Source organism: Trematomus bernacchii, unplaced genomic scaffold (genome assembly GCF_902827165.1).
Source record: "Trematomus bernacchii unplaced genomic scaffold, fTreBer1.1, whole genome shotgun sequence".
NCBI lineage: Eukaryota > Metazoa > Chordata > Actinopteri > Perciformes > Nototheniidae > Trematomus > Trematomus bernacchii.
The window spans coordinates 3420547-3438380 of record NW_022987567.1 but is presented as its reverse complement, the minus strand read 5'-3'; the positions used below and the strand labels follow the sequence as shown (position 1 = coordinate 3438380).

The 17834-nt window shown below is 42.1% G+C and overlaps 1 protein-coding gene across 1 annotated transcript in view; it reads left to right on the top strand.

The window, feature by feature from the left end:
• Nucleotides 1-258: 258 nt before the first annotated feature.
• whrna (whirlin a) overlaps nt 259-17834 on the top strand; it is a 155313-nt gene continuing 137737 nt past the window's right edge. The window contains exon 1 of the mRNA XM_034125693.1: nt 259-1214. Coding sequence (XP_033981584.1) covers nt 471-1214 — 744 coding nt within the window. The 5' untranslated portion in view covers nt 259-470. The remainder of the gene's footprint in view (nt 1215-17834) is intronic.

Genomic DNA, 17834 nt, shown 5'->3' with positions numbered 1-17834 from the left:
GTGAGACACCAGAGAAGCGGCGGTTCGGTGGCCACCTGACCTGCTGGGAAATTAGACCGTAGCTAATGACAGCAGGCTGGATCATACTGCTGCTCATTACTAAGCTCTGCGAGGAGCGGGACGGGGTTTCCGAGAGGCTGTTGCATGTCCATCCTGACGCAGGTGAAGTTTGCAGAATCTAATTAATGATTTCTAAATTATGGTAAGTGCTAATTAATTTGTGTCAGGTGTGAAATTGAATTAGCTGGACTAAACTGCCCGTAGAAGTTGCCCCTTTTCATCGCCTCACTTAGCAAATTGCTACTAATCGGCGGATCATCTGTCAGAGGCGGGCAGCATGGATATAACCGGAGTGCCCGTCCTCCAGCGGTCGTGATGCCAAGCGCCGGTGTAACCCCGCGCTGCGAGCCCGTAATGCCTGCTCTCTAACCCGCACCAGTGTGGCGCCGTGTCCCGGTCAGCCCGCCACGATGAGCAGCACCGACCTGGAGCGCATGTCGCTCAGCTCCTCGGCCAACTCGGTGGCTTCCAGTGCCCGGACGCTGTCGGCCAACGTGAGGAAACTGCACAACGCGCTCAACCTCCTGCTCAACGACTTTGAGAGGGAGCAGTTCATCCACTGCCTCAACGTGTACCACTCCAAACGCAACGTGTACGACCTGGTCCAGACCCTCAACGTCATCCTCAACGCGCCCAGCAAGCGGCAACTTCTGCCCATGCTTCGGTTGGTCATCCCCCGCTCCGACCAGCTCCTCTTCGAGCAGTACACCTCGGAGGGCCTCTACTTAAAATCGGATTCAGTTGCGAGCAATGGCAACGCCGAACCCCCGCCGGGAGACTTCCCCAGTGCCAGCCCTACTCCCCCGGGGCATTTCTCACCAAACAACCCGCCTGAGTTTCAGGTGGCGTTGCGTGGCTCTCCGGACAGCTTCAGCACCAGCAGCGAAGGGACAGCTCCCCTGGTGCCTCTGCTCGGGAGGAACTTTGTCCACGAGCCGCCGGGCGAGATCCGGCAGGTCACCATGAAGAGACACAAGAGCAACGAGGGCCTGGGCTTCAGCATCCGCGGAGGGTCCGAGCATGGGGTCGGGATCTACGTGTCCCTGGTGGAGCCGGGGAGCCTGGCGGAGAAAGAGGGTCTTCGAATCGGCGACCAGATCATGAAAGTCAACGACAAAGTCTTCGACAAAGTCACCCATGCTGATGCTGTAAAGGTAAGTTATTGATTTCACCACACATGCACAATTTGAGCTGTTGCATATGTAATCCTTTCCATACAGGCTGCAAATTAGTATCCTGCAGAAAGTTGGTTACTAAATGTCAACGTCAGGGGAACTTTTTTTTGCACTGCCTTGTGCTTTGGACACATGTCCTGTGTATAATAAGCTCATGCATCTTTTGTTAATTATGTGTTTGGCTTAAGAGTCTCACATTGACCTCTTGAAGCCAATAAGCCACGATTTGTTAAGGGAAATTGATTTTGTTGTCAGGAAGCAGCTGGTCTATTTGTTGTATCAGCAGGCAGTGTAGTGAACTGCAACCGTAGTGTAGTGACTACCTCTAAGCAGCATGCAGGAAACCAGACTCCTTTAAAGCAGCTGGTAACCATAGAGGTGTGTGTTGTGGTATGTGTGTGTCAGAAAAGCTGGATGTTGGCCCTCCTACTCTAAAGCTATACACTGAGAATAAATACAGTATACTGTAGTAGTCTGTGCACTGTGGTTCATGCCACTGAGTGTAAATAACATCTATTAGTAAATTAGGTGATAAAAGTGCATGTCTGATTTGTGAAGATTGATTTAGGAGGAGACCTTGTGAGGTCCTTGGTTTTATGATTCCTATGAGCTGTCCATGGTGCTGAAAATTAATCTGAGCGTTTTCTTCTTTCTCCTGACAGTGTTTTACTCTTTTATTCTCTCTAGCATGCTCTTCTGATCGATTGTGTGATTCATCTCCTTCTCACCTATGCTCTATCCACATCACAGGGATTTTTGTTATTTCACAATTCATCTTTGAAGCATCTGGCAAATTCCACTCATTGTCAGTTGTTTTGACATTGTTTTGATTTAACTTCAATGTAGTTTTTTTATGGTCCTCATTGTGGAAAAAATCTTTGCATTGACCATAATAAACATCCATTACAATAAGAAGACTGGAAGAAACATAGGGATAGCTAGGAGTTCAATCATATGCTGTCAAATACAGTTCAGTAGGCCTGTAAAGTACAGTGTGCAAATTCTGCAAAGATAGGGCAAATGTGCAAACTCAGCAAGGGGTGGTATGATGGGAGGGTGGGGGGTTGGTTGTGTTTGAATTCAACATTTGAACTGAGCTTGAGACGATTTATTCCTTGTTGACACTTTGGTGGCTCGTGCAGGCTTACTGAGGGAAATAACCTGCATTCAGATACAATGGGTGGGAGGTTGCACTTGTATGTTGTTATGACCTGGCTCAAAAGGCCACAACAAAGGAGACACACCATATCAAAGGTTAACAAAATATGTTTATTTAAGCAAGTAATTCAAATTAACCAAATTAATTGAAGTGCAAAGTAGGTAAAGCATGAGGTGTGGACGTCAGTGGTATCAGTAGTGTAAATGCAGGGTGAGGGTTGCATGGACATGTATGTGTGAGGGTGTTGAGGTGCACAAAGTAAAGCAACTGAAGTAACTAATAGCATACTCAACAGAACCGGGTGGCTGTAGGAGAAAGCAGAGAGGAGACAGAGGCCGTTTCTCAATGTTGAGTAAACCTGCTGCAGAGCCACTATTGCAAGTATACTACGTCATCGAGTGGCGCCGAAGGACTGTTTAAATGCATGTTAAATGCCCAGCATTCGGCGCCACTCGATGACGTAGTATACTTGAAATAGTGGCTCTGCAGCAGGTATACTCGACATTGAGAAACGGCCACAGAGGCTTTAAGTAGCTGCAGGGCACCAGACCCAGGTGCCCTAAGTTACTGCAATCAAGGCTGGACACAGCACAGCCACACCCTCTCCAGATGAACCCACAGGGGCATCACACATGTCAACAGTTTTCTTTTGGTTATCCAGTACATGCCTCGTTTTGGTCGCATCTAAACACTCTTTATAGTTTCCCTTGACTTTTGACATGTCTATGCAAAGCGACCATGTAAAAAATACATCAGTTAGGTACACCATTTTATGAATATTATTGCATATCCAAAAGCCATTAAGCGTCCTGATGATGTGTAATTATGGTGCCCTTTAGTTTTTTCACACTCGTAGAAAATGACACTAATAAATGTATTCTTGCAGAATTGTTCTCATGCTGCAGTGACCTCTCTCATAAAACAAATTGTAATCCTAGGAGAATAAAAATATAATTGTTTCCCATTATTCCAGCTACGCAGATTGCCCTTACCTGTAGTTCTTAAAAAGGGAACTATTTTTCAGCAAAATGTATAAATAAGAGAGGCAACAATAGTCCCTGTACAAAGTGTGAGATCTCTATAAGCTGCTTTTTAATATTGTGTGTAGTTTCAAAAGTCTCAAGTCTGTTCACAATGGATTATAGCTCAAATGGAGTCCTTGCTAACCTTCACTGATCTGGAAAAGGCTCTTGTGGTGACTTTAGTAATTTCGGCTCTTGCCTTCATTATATCCACATTACTGCATTTATTACGTTGTACTACTTTGTATTTTGAGCCTTTAACCACTGGTTCAGTCCTATGGCACACGTACTCTGGTTGCCTGTGTCTGAGGAAAATGCATAATCCCCATGTGTTAATACATCATTATTTACTTGCGTGATGATGTGTGTAAAATAAATTAGGTCATTGGCCTAATTTTGTGTTTGTAGTTCCTCTAAATGTGCTCTTCAAACTGAAGACCATCTCTGCACCTCATATTGAAAGTAATAGTCAGATAGAATGCTAAGGGCAGAATTAACCATGCATGTTGTTCCAATCAATTCTCTCAAAATTCCATGTTGATTTTTTCATAGGTTTATTTCTGAGTGGACTTAATTATTTCGATTTAGTCTATTTGGGTCGGCTGTGAGACTAAGGAGTGAAAACAAAGATCCTTTCAAATATGCTGCTTATACACATGTTCTCTGTAAAAGAAGAAGATGAAGATGGACCTTTATTAATCCCTGGTAATAAATTCAGTTTCCACTCTGTCGTACACACACATGCGTTTTTATACAGGTACAGGTTTATACACACAGTACACACTTTTTACATCATGCACATATATATACAAATACACACACATGCATACACATGCAGTTGAGAGGTCAGAGCGGAGGCAGCCAGTCTAGCTGGCGCCAGTGAGCAGTTGGGGGTTGGGTGCCTTGCTCAAGGGCACTTTGGCAGTGGCCCAGGAGGTGAACTGGCTCCTCTCCAGTACCAGTCCGTATTGTTTGGTCTGATCGGGACGTGAACCGGCGACCCTTCGGTCCAAAGTCCAATCCCCTACAGACTAGGGATGGGAACGATTAATCGAATATTCGAATATTCGAAATTATTCAGGTATTCGAATAATTATTCAGGTATTCGAATATGAGTTATGAATATTTTTATTAATTTTTATTTATTTTTTTTTTTTTTGGGAGGGATGCCTAAGTTGATTACATATTATCAAATTGAATAATTCAATGTATACACAGTGCCATAGCTAAATGTGTTAGGTGACGTCGAAAGGTGTGTTTTGCTCCGCTCACCGGTCCCTCACAGCAGGCAGAGCTGCAGGTGCTGATCTCTCTCTCTCTCGCGTCCGGTACTTCACTCGCGTTTATGTCCAAATCCATCAGATCTAGCTAGTTCTAGCTAATGATATGGCTGCTGCCCCTCCCTACACGCAAATCACGCAGACTCAAACCTCATCTTATGCCCAAATGCGGCGCAAATGCGCTCCGCAGCCGTTGCGAGGTTCCGGCGCTAACAGTTCATGAGCGTGCTCCCCCGCCCCCTGTCAACACTCGCGACACATGAGTGGCCAGCCTAAACAACAATAAGCGCTGCTTGGCAACCGTGTGTGGCGGCAAAGTACATAGAGATTTTGACAGGAGAGATTTAGTTTTGCCGGTATTCAACATATTTTACCAGTCATAGTCCGGTAATTATTTACACTCTAAGAAGAGTCCTACACAACAGACATGGCGTCAAAAAGGAGTAATGTGTGGAAATATTTCGACCAGGTTAGTGAGTGCGGTGTAGAGTGCAAACTATGCCAAATTAAACTTATATATATACATATACCTTGCTATACCCGCAACCTCCGTTCCAGCTGAGAGGGTCTTCTCTACAGCTGGCCTGATTGTGAATCGCCTCCGCACATGAAAGCTGTAGGCCTATAGCTGTCAAACTGTGATCACCAGTTCAATACATTTGACAAATTCGACTTGGTTTCTATACTTATTTGAACATGTATATATTTATTTCCAAAATTTATTGAAAATCTTTTTTTCGAAAAAAAGTTAGAATATTTTTTTTTACCCAATTTTTTTTTTATAGGATATGTACATTTCGGTTAACCGGTTAACCGTTTTTTGGGCGGTCGAATATTCGAATATACATTTGCTTTCAAATTCCCATCCCTACTACAGACTGAACCACTGCCGCCCTAATAGTATGCTGTTGCTGGTATTAGTCTGACTAGACATGCACTCAGAAAGCTTGTCTCCAAGATGAAATCCCCCTGGAGGTCATTACTGCTCGACTTGACATGCTTGAAGTTTGTAATGCTTTCTGGGTGTCGTCTAAATGCTATTACATGCTTTGAGGTCTGTAATCATTGTACCCATTTAAACCTCTGAAACCTACAAGGGAGTTCATTACCCACGCAGGAAAACATTGTACAAACCTACACAATTATGTTTTATATTTGGTGGTGATACCAGATTATTCAATTTCTAACTTAGGTCATATTTGGTTTGAATATTTCTCTCAATAGGTTTAGTGAAAGCTTGAGTTCTTTGTTAGACAGCATCACATATCTTGCTTTTCTAACAGAGTTTTGCCACATTTAGGAAACAGGTTCAATTTCTAACATGTTATACAACCCTTTTTCACCTTTCATTCATTATAGTTTCTAATAAAATGACATGCACGCACTTGAACGTTCTTTTTTTGGGGGGGAATTGAATGCCATATCACAAAATACCAGCCAAGTCTGAAAAAAAACAGCTGACTGAATGTAGGCTTCTGGCACATTTGACGGATGAAATGTCAACCTTGATTAAGCTGCTGTCTGGAAGCTTTTGATGAATGCATGTGTGACAGAAATCACATCCGATCTATTTCCCTCACCTCAAACTTAACTCTGCTCCCACATATTATCCCATTTCGAAGCTCCAGTGCACCCAGGGCTCGAGCTTAAGGACGTCCCGTCGTCCCGGGGCCGAAAAAAATAGGGTCGGGGAGGATAAAAAATAATCTTGGGACGAATTTGGGACGAGAGTTAAAATAAAAATACCCTGATAACTCTACTACAGTACGAACGGCGATGAAAATGAAACTGACTGCACGTTTTGTGTAGCACACAGTTATTAAACCTCCTTGTCAACATAAACACACACGCACAAAACATTTAGCAAACTGCGAAATACACACACACACACACACACACACACACACACACACACACACACACACACACACACAGCTGTGCCCGCAAACTCCTGGCCCGCAAATTAGTGGGTCTAGCTATGTACTGAGTGTGTGTATTTCGCGTTGAGTGATGTACAATGACAATGGCATCCCGTGGAGGAATTCTGCAATTGTTTACGTTACATCACGAAAACGCACAGCAGAACCTAACCCTGGAGCGCCGGCCTCTTTATTTACTAACTCCTCTTCATCCCCTATGGGTAATAAGGCTGAGATGAGAACTCTCCATCGTATTTAGTCCTTAGCAATATGCTGCGTCTCTCCCCATGTAGGGATGGGTACCGAGCCCCGGTATTAAACGGGCCCCGGGCCGGAATTATTAAAGACAGTGGTAGCGTTAAGCTCCGACGTTATCTGACTTTTTATCGGTAGTGGAGACATTTAAAACATATATGTCATGTATTATTGCTACATGAACATTATATCGCAGTTTTAGTTTCGCCAACTCCGTTTCTAATATGCAATAAGTCTACAAAATGCGTCTATGATGTATTTTCGATCTTATTTTCGATCTTTCCAATCCAGACGAGAGAGCTCTCTCCCCCGTCTGTGTGCGAGGGGGCGGGGCAGTTTGTAAAGGTCTCCTGACTGTGTTACAGACTGTTATCCTGGTTAGTGATTACTCTGGGTTCTGTCTTCTGTCTTCAGGACAGAGTGTTGGATGTTTTTGATAATTGGATAGAACTTGATTGGATTCAATATTAGAGTAACTTTCTCGCTTGTGTGTTTTTTTTAAATATATTTGGCCTTTGTTTATGTGTTTGACTGATTTACTCAATTAAAAAGGTTGATGAATTATCATCTAATGATTTGTATGATGTTTTATTTATGTTAAAGGTCACTTTGAATGATTTTAACTAATGATAATGTAGAAAAACTAATATTTTAAATTCGGGACGGTCCACATTAATTTCGGGACGGCTTAGATTGTATTTCGGGACGGTTCCGGGAGGATGGTGAAAGAAGTTAGCCGAGAGCCCTGAGTGCACCGCCGTGTGCATCCAATGACCGTGCGTAATGTGGAGGTTGTCTTAGTGATGAACCCCAAAAGAGTTATGACCCAACTCTTGTTCCTTCTCACAGCGCTCATCAATCCCACTTCAAGCTGCAGCAGCAGGCAGCTTCTACAGCAAACAAGCCCACTGATTAACCCACAGTTCTCAAGGTTCACCAAACAACTGACATAGTTGGCTAATAGATTTGCAAGAAAGTGGAATATGTAAAATAAATTACGCTGGCTTATTTGAAGCGTCTGTACCTGCAGGTCTCTTGCTGTTCTGAGTTCGTATCTTCAGAGTTTATTGCACTTATTGTAAATCACTTAGCATAAAAGCATCAGCTAAATATAAATGTAATTGAGATGCCTAACGTTGAAGCCGAGCTAGCTATAAAATCTTCACGAGGTGATGATTTTTCAGGGCTGCGTGTCCTTCAGCTGTGTTTGTGAGTTGTCGTGTGTGTGTGTGGGATTAATGCAGCTTTTAGAAAATACATAAAATGAGAAAATCTCCTCTGAAAAAAATGGTAGATTGAGTTTTTATTCTGTTGCCCTATTACTTAGGTAAAATGCTATATGAAAGTCACTTGGCTTTGCCACCATCACACACACATTAATAACAAATCATAATCTCTCACAAACGGGGCCAGTAAATACAAATTAAATTATACAGTAAATAAGTCGTTGCAACTTATTTTGTTCCCAGCACAATACTCATTGGCAGTATTTTCTCCCCGCTCTGTGACTCTACTTAGGCTTAATCCGCTCCACTTTAGCAAACCTGTGTTGCCTGATGAGTTCAGGGATGGCCTCTGAAAGCATCAGATTGTTGTGAGCGCCAGGGGGCGAGTCAAGGGCTTACAGCTGTATTACTTTCTGCCTCTGAACCATCCTGAGAGGCGGCCTTGGCCCCGGTCCCCGGAGTCACTGCCAAGGTTAGCTCCCCTGTCTGTGGTGTGGTGGAGAGTCAGGAGATGTGACAGGACGGGATGAGGGACATCAATCCTGTTGTTTTGGAGTGGCCCATCAACCTCAGACTGCCTGTCTCACTGACTTTTTAATCTCATTGGTCTGAGGAGAGTGTGTGGGAGGGAGGAACAAGGGCGAAATGACGACGTTGAGCCACAGACACAAGAGAGAAAGAAAGAAAAATGCAAATCGAGATTGATTTTCATGTTTTCTTATCTTTTTCTCTGCAGTTGTTCCAAGAAATACTGTATTTTGGTGTCTTTGGGGTATTTGAAGGCAAGACTGCTCTGAAAAGGGACTGAAGCAAAGAAGAGATAAACAAAAGATGAAGCTTTGGCCGGTTTGAATTCACTGGGTCGACTCCTGGGCCTCTGCCTGGGCCTCTGCCAGGCACATCGACATGCCAGGACTCGGCCACAAGTCAGAGAAATGAGAGCCGAGAGGCTGGGAGCAGCAGTGGAGACGGCTCATGGTCGCTGTGCTGATTAGATGGAGGCAGGCAGGGTATAACTTCACTTTTTTGTCGGCGTGTGTGACGGAGTACTATAACACTCCTGGATTCTGGATTGTGTACTTTCTTGTAATTCTACAATGACAATTTTGTCAGGGATTAATCACAAATGTATGTTATATATTTAGGCCTGGTCTACGTACTGTTTTGTGATTGTTGCAACCCTGCATTGTTGTTATACAGTTGTCAGGTCCTATTGATGCTTAAATAGCTTTTAGAGTTAATGTCTGAGTAATCATATTGGTTTGAATACTAGATAATATTTTGTTCTTGAAATTATGTTTGACATATTCTTGCCTAGTTTAAACTGTTGGAGCTTCTGACGACTTGTGATGAGATGTTTGGCTACCACTGAGGAAATACATTATAAATGGGTGAAAACAAGTCAGTTAAATCAATGTGTTTACCCTTATGTCTTCATCTCAGAGGGAATCATTTGTCAAGCTGCCAGGAATTACTGCCCTAACAGAATGTCATGATGAGGAAGAGAAGCTGAGGGATGCAAACATTCAGCGACAATCGTTGCAGAGACTGACAGGAGGAAGTGTGAACGCTGCATGTGATTGACACACACTGTACACAAATGCCTGATTGACATTCTGGCTTAATGGAATTGTTTCATGACTCAGCTTGAGGATGATTTTAGTACAGTGGGAACATTTTCCTAAATAGAAGGATTTAGATTGTCTACTTTTTGCAAATTAAATGTTAAAGTTGATGTTTATATATTATATAAAAAATATGCTGAGTTGATCTGTGTTTTTGCCTATGATCTTCCGTGGTTACAGCTCAGACCGTGTCATGTGGTAGCCAGTGTATCTGCATCTGAGTGTCATTTTAGTGTTAAGACACACTATTGCTGCTGTAGTAATCCAATAGAAGTGCCCAGGGACTAAACAAGAGAAAAACATTGTATGACGCGCAAAACTCAGTCTTTCCACCGGTATGCGTTTGACTTCTTATTTGCAAACGAAACAAGCAAACATTCAGTAGTGTCTAGTAGTCCATATCCACTATGTGATTGCGTATGCGTGCATGCGGTCAACAAAAATGTCCCTTCTCCAGCTCACTCCCCCTCCATCTATGACAAAGTGCGCAGGTAAAAAGAACCGGATATAACCGCAAACGTCACCACACAAATACAATAGACACGCCCACCACCTATAGTGACTCAAAACATGTGCCGTAACAAACACAGAAAATACTCTACGTGTGGCTCCTACGGTTGCAAAATTCCAGGAATTTTCAAAGATGGAAACTTTCCATGGGAATTTAAGGGAATAAACGGGAATTTATGGGAATAAACTGGGAATTTTCTAAATTGAAGGTTGGCTCTTCCTAGGGAACTTAAATATAGTTGAGGAAAGTATATTTTAGCATAATCTTGACTAAAACAAACGGATGCCATTCAAGTACACTTGAATATCCATGCCATTCCTCAATCACATGCACACTGCTTACTGCATGGCTATTGAGACCACACCCCCTACAGCAGGGATGGGCAACTTGGATGGTGGTGGGGGCCGCATCATTTATGTACTGGCCACCAGGGGGCCGCAGATTCACTTTGAACGTGGCGGCTCAAGTTGCTTACTTTCATTACAGCAACGGTCTGCAAACATACTCAACATTGTGGTTTACCCCTGAATTCAGTGAAAAGATATTCTTTCTCCCACTTTTCTTGGAAAACACGATTTTCCTCAGATACCTTTCTCTTGCTCATGCTGACATCCACAGAGGGCTGTGCTCATACTGTATGTTACCCGCTCTATCGAAATCAGTCGGAAGTCGCAATGGCTCATTTCAAAATAAAATGATACAAATTGATTACATTACCCTCAATTCCCAGTTAGTAACCATAAATTCCCATGAATTCCCATTATTCCCATGGAAAGTTTCCAATATGGAATATTTCCAAAATTCCCCAGCTTAACTTCCCATGGAAATGTACCGGAAATGTTCCGCCCCTTTGCAACCCTAGCTCCTACACACACTGAACATGGCAGCATATCTTGTATCTTCTTGGTCGAATGCACTTATTGTAAGTCGCTTTGGAGAAAAGTGACAGCTAAATGCAATGTAATAATAATCTGATTATGACCATGAGCAGAAATGAGGTTCAGAGCCCTCCGGTCTGTCCGCTGGGCTCGTTTTCACTCGTGTTTGTATGTCTGTGTTGACACTGAGCAGCAAGTCACAAAATAAATCCAGAGGGCATGTCTCTTGTAAACATGATGAGGCTGATTGTTGCCTTAAGGCTGCCTGGAGGTTAGACAGCTCTACAGTTAAACATTGCACATGTGTAACGATGGTACACACAGCAAAAGTGAGTTATTTCCTCATTTTGAGCCCATGCCCTTGAGCATGACATTTCTACCTTGACTGCAGGATTTTCTGACGTCTGGCGAGTTGTCTGCTGTACTGTGTGCAACTAAATATCAAGGACGATAAACCTTCCAAGTTTCTTACTAAACAAACACCTTGCTAACTTTTTTATTTGTTGTTGTGGCCTCTTTCTGTCATGGTTCCATTTGCCAGATGGCATTTTATATTATGAGAGGCAGCTCTTTTATTAGTAAATGTGTGCATTCATGCAAATAATTTGTGTCTACAGATCATGGTGCTCTTGCCGTGCTCTGGTTTGTATGAAAGGTTCACCTTCTAATAGGGAGGAGAATACAGTGGCTGATAAAACATGTCACCTATCTCATGGCGACTACATTTCATTGAAGTGAACCGTTGCTTTAAAGGCTGCAGAAACACAATGTGTTCATAATGATGAGACCTTTGGCTGGCTTTCATTCATGTACAAAAGATCATTTCAATGATGCAAGTAACCTTTTGTAATATCACTTGTCGATTTAGTTATAGGGTTTATTTATTATATTTGGCTCTTTCTTTACACTGGCAGTATTATAATGATTGATTTTAAGTGCGTCAAAGATAAAAATGCACAACACCTAAAAGAAAAATGGACTGTAGCAAAAACAAGGAGACGCTAAGGCAATGTACTCATTTTGTCTTTTCAATAAGTAAATCCTTTTTGAATAGAATTTATCTTTCATAATGAATTCAATCGCAACTAATTTGTGTAGTGGTATCACAAGAAAGCAATTTCCATTTGTTCAATCTGGTCATTAGTTCCCATTTTATTTATGGATTTGAGGAGGCGTGTGGCGCAGTGGTCTAGTGCGTTGGTGTTCGGATCAGGGGGGTCACAGGTTCAAACCCCACTGCAGTCAGCATGTCGTTGTGTCCCCTGGGCAAGACACTTCACCCCGAATTGCTCCTGTGGTGATTGCCCACAGTACTGAGTATGTAAGTCGCTTTGGATAAAAGCGTCTAACATGTAATGTAATTTATTTTTCATGAAATGGTTTCCTAATGTTTTTATTTCTCAGAATATAAATGTTCTTCCAAAACGACAGCCATCTAAACTATCATAAAAGCTTTACAATGACTATAGTTTTCCCAGTGATTGAACACATGTCTGTGTTTCCTGTTTGTGTTTTGACTGACAGTCAACACATGACCATGGACAAGTTGTGATAAATGACATGTTCCGCCTTTTAGTCAGTGTTTCAGTGTCAGTGCTCTCCAGCTGGTGCTCTAGTGCAGGGGGGTCAAACTCAATTTCATTAGAATTATGGTTGCACTCAAAGAGCCGGTGGTAATTAACTTTAAGGCTATATAAATATACATAGATAAATATATATAAAATAATGTATTATTTTACAATATTTCCTCTGCATTGGATTATTATCGGATATGGTAATAACTTCATAATTAACTACGTCTGAAAGCAGAAGTCTAGGGAAAATAATTGCAAGTCTCTTCAGTGCGTATCTCACAACATGAGATGCATTGTGGGACATGTAGTTTATGGGCAACGTGCTCATGTAAAGCGGCACGTAACCTTATAATAAACGTATTATATTCTTTGCAAGCTCTTGTGGGCCACATAAAATGTGGCGGGCCGGATTTGGCCCCCGGGCCTTGAGTTTGACACCCCTGCTCATGGTGATTTCTGTGGCTGGAGCTAGGGACATGTTGAGGTGCAACATGTCCCTTACCCACTCATTCAAGTTTATTTATTATTAAAACATATACTGTGCCCTCCAAACATTTCCCCCTTATCTATGAAATCATCAGATGAAATGAACCGTTGACAGCAGCCAAACAATCCTCATCACACAATGGAAACCCACAAATATGTGTATATATTAAATATAACTTATATGTATGCCAACAAACAAGTATTTGTGAAGCAAGAGGGGTGGGTTTGGTTTAATGGGAGCAGGCAGGGTGCTCCTTGCTCTTATTTATTGTTCTGCATTTACATTTTTATAATTTGTATCTGTATATTTGTGCCATTTTGTGACGATGGCTTTTAAAATCCTAACATGTCCTCCCTTGTTAAACATTGTGTGGGAACAGTTTACCAGAACATAAACCAGCTGTAACAATTGGACTGCAAAATGTCAGATTGTGCCTCTCTATGAGGAGAGCAGATTGAATGATTGCACCAGCTGGGATAAAAGGCTGCCACTGTTCTTTACTCACTACCCTTGTGGGTCCCTTGAGCCAGCACCTCTTTGCTCTGCTGGCCAACAGCTATCTGGCTACGGGCTTCTACTGGACGGCTTCCAGTTGTGATTGAGTGGCTGTAGAGTGTGAAGCAAGTCATGGCTGAAGTTTGGAGGGTCAGTGCTTATTCTTCTTACAGTTCTGGCAGCTCCAACTCTCTGCCTCAAGGACAAAATAAAGTGTCTATCAACAGTGCGAAGCAAGTGCAGCAGAATGAGACATTTCCCTATCCATCTGATGGTTCTCCCAAAAGTTTGGAAAGACAAGTTTGACTTTGCCTTAAACAATGCCTCCCTTTCCTCTCAGACCGACCACATTCACAGCTGGAGGTTATGTAAACATGTTTTTCACCCACAGCGAATACATATTTGCAAAGTGTTAATCCTCCATGACGCACAGAATTAACCAAACTGAAAGCATGTGTTCCACCCCCCCCCCCATATCAGCACCTTTACGTTTGAGACCACATTCTCACAGACATGAATAGAATTTTTTTTTTTTGTGCAGTTCAGGTAGCAACTAAGTGGGGGAGTGAAAGTCACTCAAGCTATTAATCAGGATTGAGTGCTGCTGAGATGCTTTGTTATGCAGTATAGGAGCTAACGGAGGGGAAAGAAAATGGAGGGAAAGGAGGCAAACACACAATGGTTGCTTCAAACTGTTATTATAACGTTTATTCTGCAAGGATACATCATGGTCATTTTACCCTTGATTATCGCTTGCCATGGCGGCCATATTGTAAAAACAAATAGCATAATGGTTTCAAACATATTGGCAATCCCTTCGAGCAAATGCAAATCCTCCAGATTAGCGGGTCTCTATGGTTGTGCACCTCTCTGTATTCATCATGGGAAATATATTAATTGTTTTAATTAAGTGGGCGGGGCTGATTCTGATTAGCTTTGTGTTGTGGCTGTTCTGATAATGATTGAAATGTTTACAGTTGTTGGAAAGACTGGGAGATAATACACACACACACACACACACACACACACACACACACACACACACACACACACACACACACACACACACACACACACACACACACACTCAATCAATCATCCCACAGGTCCTTCCAACTGTACCACTTAACTTTGAGTGGCCCTTAAACCAAGAACACACACACACACACACACACACACACACACACACACACACAGTCTCTTACTATATATCTGTTCACCCTGTGAGCTTTTCCCACCAAAGAATATGGATTTCTCTCCTCTTTTCATCCTTTTGTGTCAAACATCTCAACACAATGTCCACATCTTAACTAGTCTTTTAATTCCCTCCGTGTTGCCCACCTGGGGTCCCTTGGCCAGATCTGCAGCCAAAGTGACTCTATTGTGACGCTCTAATTGCTTTACAATGGAGCAGCCGAATGCTTGAGTTCACAGTGAAGGTGTCCCCATCCATCACCTGGTGGCCACGGCACTAAATCACCGGAAGCAGGCATTAATATCCGGTCAATGAGCTGAATCCCTCCATTTCTGTTCTCTTGTGTCTGCAGGCAGGAAATGACTAATTCGATTAGTCCGTCTGGTGCTTGGAGCTTTACAGACATCAGATGGACTTATTTAAGGCCTGAGATTAGACCGAAGTCACACCTCATGTGATGATTAAGTTTGTAGTATAACATTTGCTTATGGATATTCACTCGGCCAGTAAAACTACTGAAGTCAGCCTCGTTGTAAAATGTAACTACATGGATAATTGATTTATGTTTGCCATACAGAGCTATTCATTCATTTCAATGATCAAGTTAACACATTTCTCTCTTGCACAAACGTTTTGTCTGAAGATTTTTCACATGCAACATTTGCCTCGGTATCAATTTCCTAAGCCAGTACATCTTTGGCTTTTACAATCTTATAATCCAACTTTCATCAATGAAAAGGCTCACACACATCTCTTGTTTCTTTCCCACCAGTTTACAAGTGGCAGCAAGTAGACGTCTTGGAGTTGCTGCAATGTGTTAAGGATTGTAGAAGATACAGCTTTTATTTTTCTCTAGATTTTGGATTTCAGTGCAATAAGCGTGCTTGCATCAAATTGGAAGTAGTAAGAAGATGCATATTACAGGTTGATATTGAGTTCTACCAGGCGGCAAAGCCTATGCAGAAGAGCAAAGGCTCACACTTGTTGGTTTGAGCCGGGGCCCTCACCTTCACACGGCCACTGAGGGCTTGTGCAGCCAATGCTTGAACCCTCAGGTGAACTAACTGTGAGGCTTTATTTTTCTAACAGTTGTATAACAAACCCCCCTTACCACCAGCTGCCCTCACAAACAGCTGCTTCTAATTGTATCCGATTTGTTTCCAAACTGTTTGTATGAAATTATTACTTCCCAAGTCCACAAACCAACCAGCTGAATTGGTTGCAATTTGAGTTCCTTAAATACAAATCAAGTGAACAAATATTACTCAAATGACAAGTCAATAATATGATAAGTAAACCGACACAACATAGTTCCACACATTACTTTCTCTAGATTTACTTATAGTATGCATACAAATATTTATTATTATTTTGTTTACAATCCAGTCTAAGAAACTGTAAATCCCCATCATGCTTACACAGTGGGCACCATACTACCCCTATAGTTACTTCAATATATGAGACTTTAAACTACATTTATTGAACTTGTATTTGCTGAACAGTGAGGTATGAGTCATAATGAAGGCAATGGAAACATAACATTGTTGAAAATGATTTAAATTGGTAATATGTTTTCTATAAAGTGTATTTGTGTCCATGGTGATTGTCAGTAATCAGATTGTAAAGCTGGCCTGGCCTCAGAGGGGAGTTACGGTTCATAGAGCTTGTTGGATATTTTCTCTGAGGCTCCGTCTCAACCTTCGTGGGAGTCTTGAGGCTACAGTAGGTCTGCTTTGAATATTAATGAGGATTTAGAAGGTTCTTTGTTACTTTGGTTTTGTCTGTTGCTCCTTGACGGGCATAATTATGAGTCTGGCACATGGTGCTACCGCACATACACATTCAGCTCAGTGGTGATTATTATCCTGCTCACAGGGTGAAGAAGAGAGGTGGTTTTAGAGAAGCCTTTCTGGAGGCAGACACTTCTTACATTTGGGTAATATCTTTTTGTTTTGGCAACCTTTTTATAGACACTGAAACACAAGTGATCAGACTGATTCTTTATTTAAAAAAGCTCTGCTGTCTATATATTGCTTTTTGGGATGTGTAAATGAACTACAAAATGACCCAGAATCACATTTTGTGTGGGAGAGAAGGGAACACAGGGATTTTAGCCTCTGCAGACCATTTACATGCACAGAAACCTATTCACACTACAGGAAAGGGGGACAAGCTTACTAGGGGCCCCTTTAAGCTTTTTTTCCTAAAAGAAATGACTCAAACCAAAAGTAGTAAGTAAATAAGTAGTTGTTTATTAATTGAACTATTATCAACTAATCGATAAATAATTATAGCTCAACTTTTAAGCGGGAATTTCACTTTAAGAAAATATTGAGTGGCATTCAGGGACGGAGTGGCGCAGTGGGCTGTGCGCTGATCATCAGATCAAGGGTGGCGTTGGGGAACTCCAGTTCGAAACCCGCCCCCGCCGCCACTGCGCCAGGCCGTTGTGTCCTTGGGCAAGACACTTCACCTGAATTTCCTCCTGTGGGTATCGTCCACAGTACATGACCGTTACATGTATGATATGTGTGTGATGTGTATTTGTAAAGCGCTTTGAGCATCTGGAAAAGCGCTATAATATATGTAAGGAATTATTATTAATTATTATAAGTGCAGAGTCAGGCTTAATAACGTCCATTAGGAAGCCGTTTCCTCTCTCTCCTCTCACCATGTGATCGATCATTCATTGTCACCCTCTGAGCTGCTCCCACGTCTCATCTCATTTTCAATTTACTAACCGAATGACAGAGTAAGCAGTAACATCACTCATATATCAAGCGTTGCCTTTACAGTCTGATATGCTCAATTTCTGCTAAGGTTAATGCCATATTACATAAAAGTGTCATTCTTCTGGGTTTAGCAGAGACAGGCTTTTTTCTAAATGTTTTTACATGAGGCAGCATGACTTGCACGACTACATCCCTGATCACTATTGAGCCAAGTAATGATGCTGCTGATGTGGTTATTTAT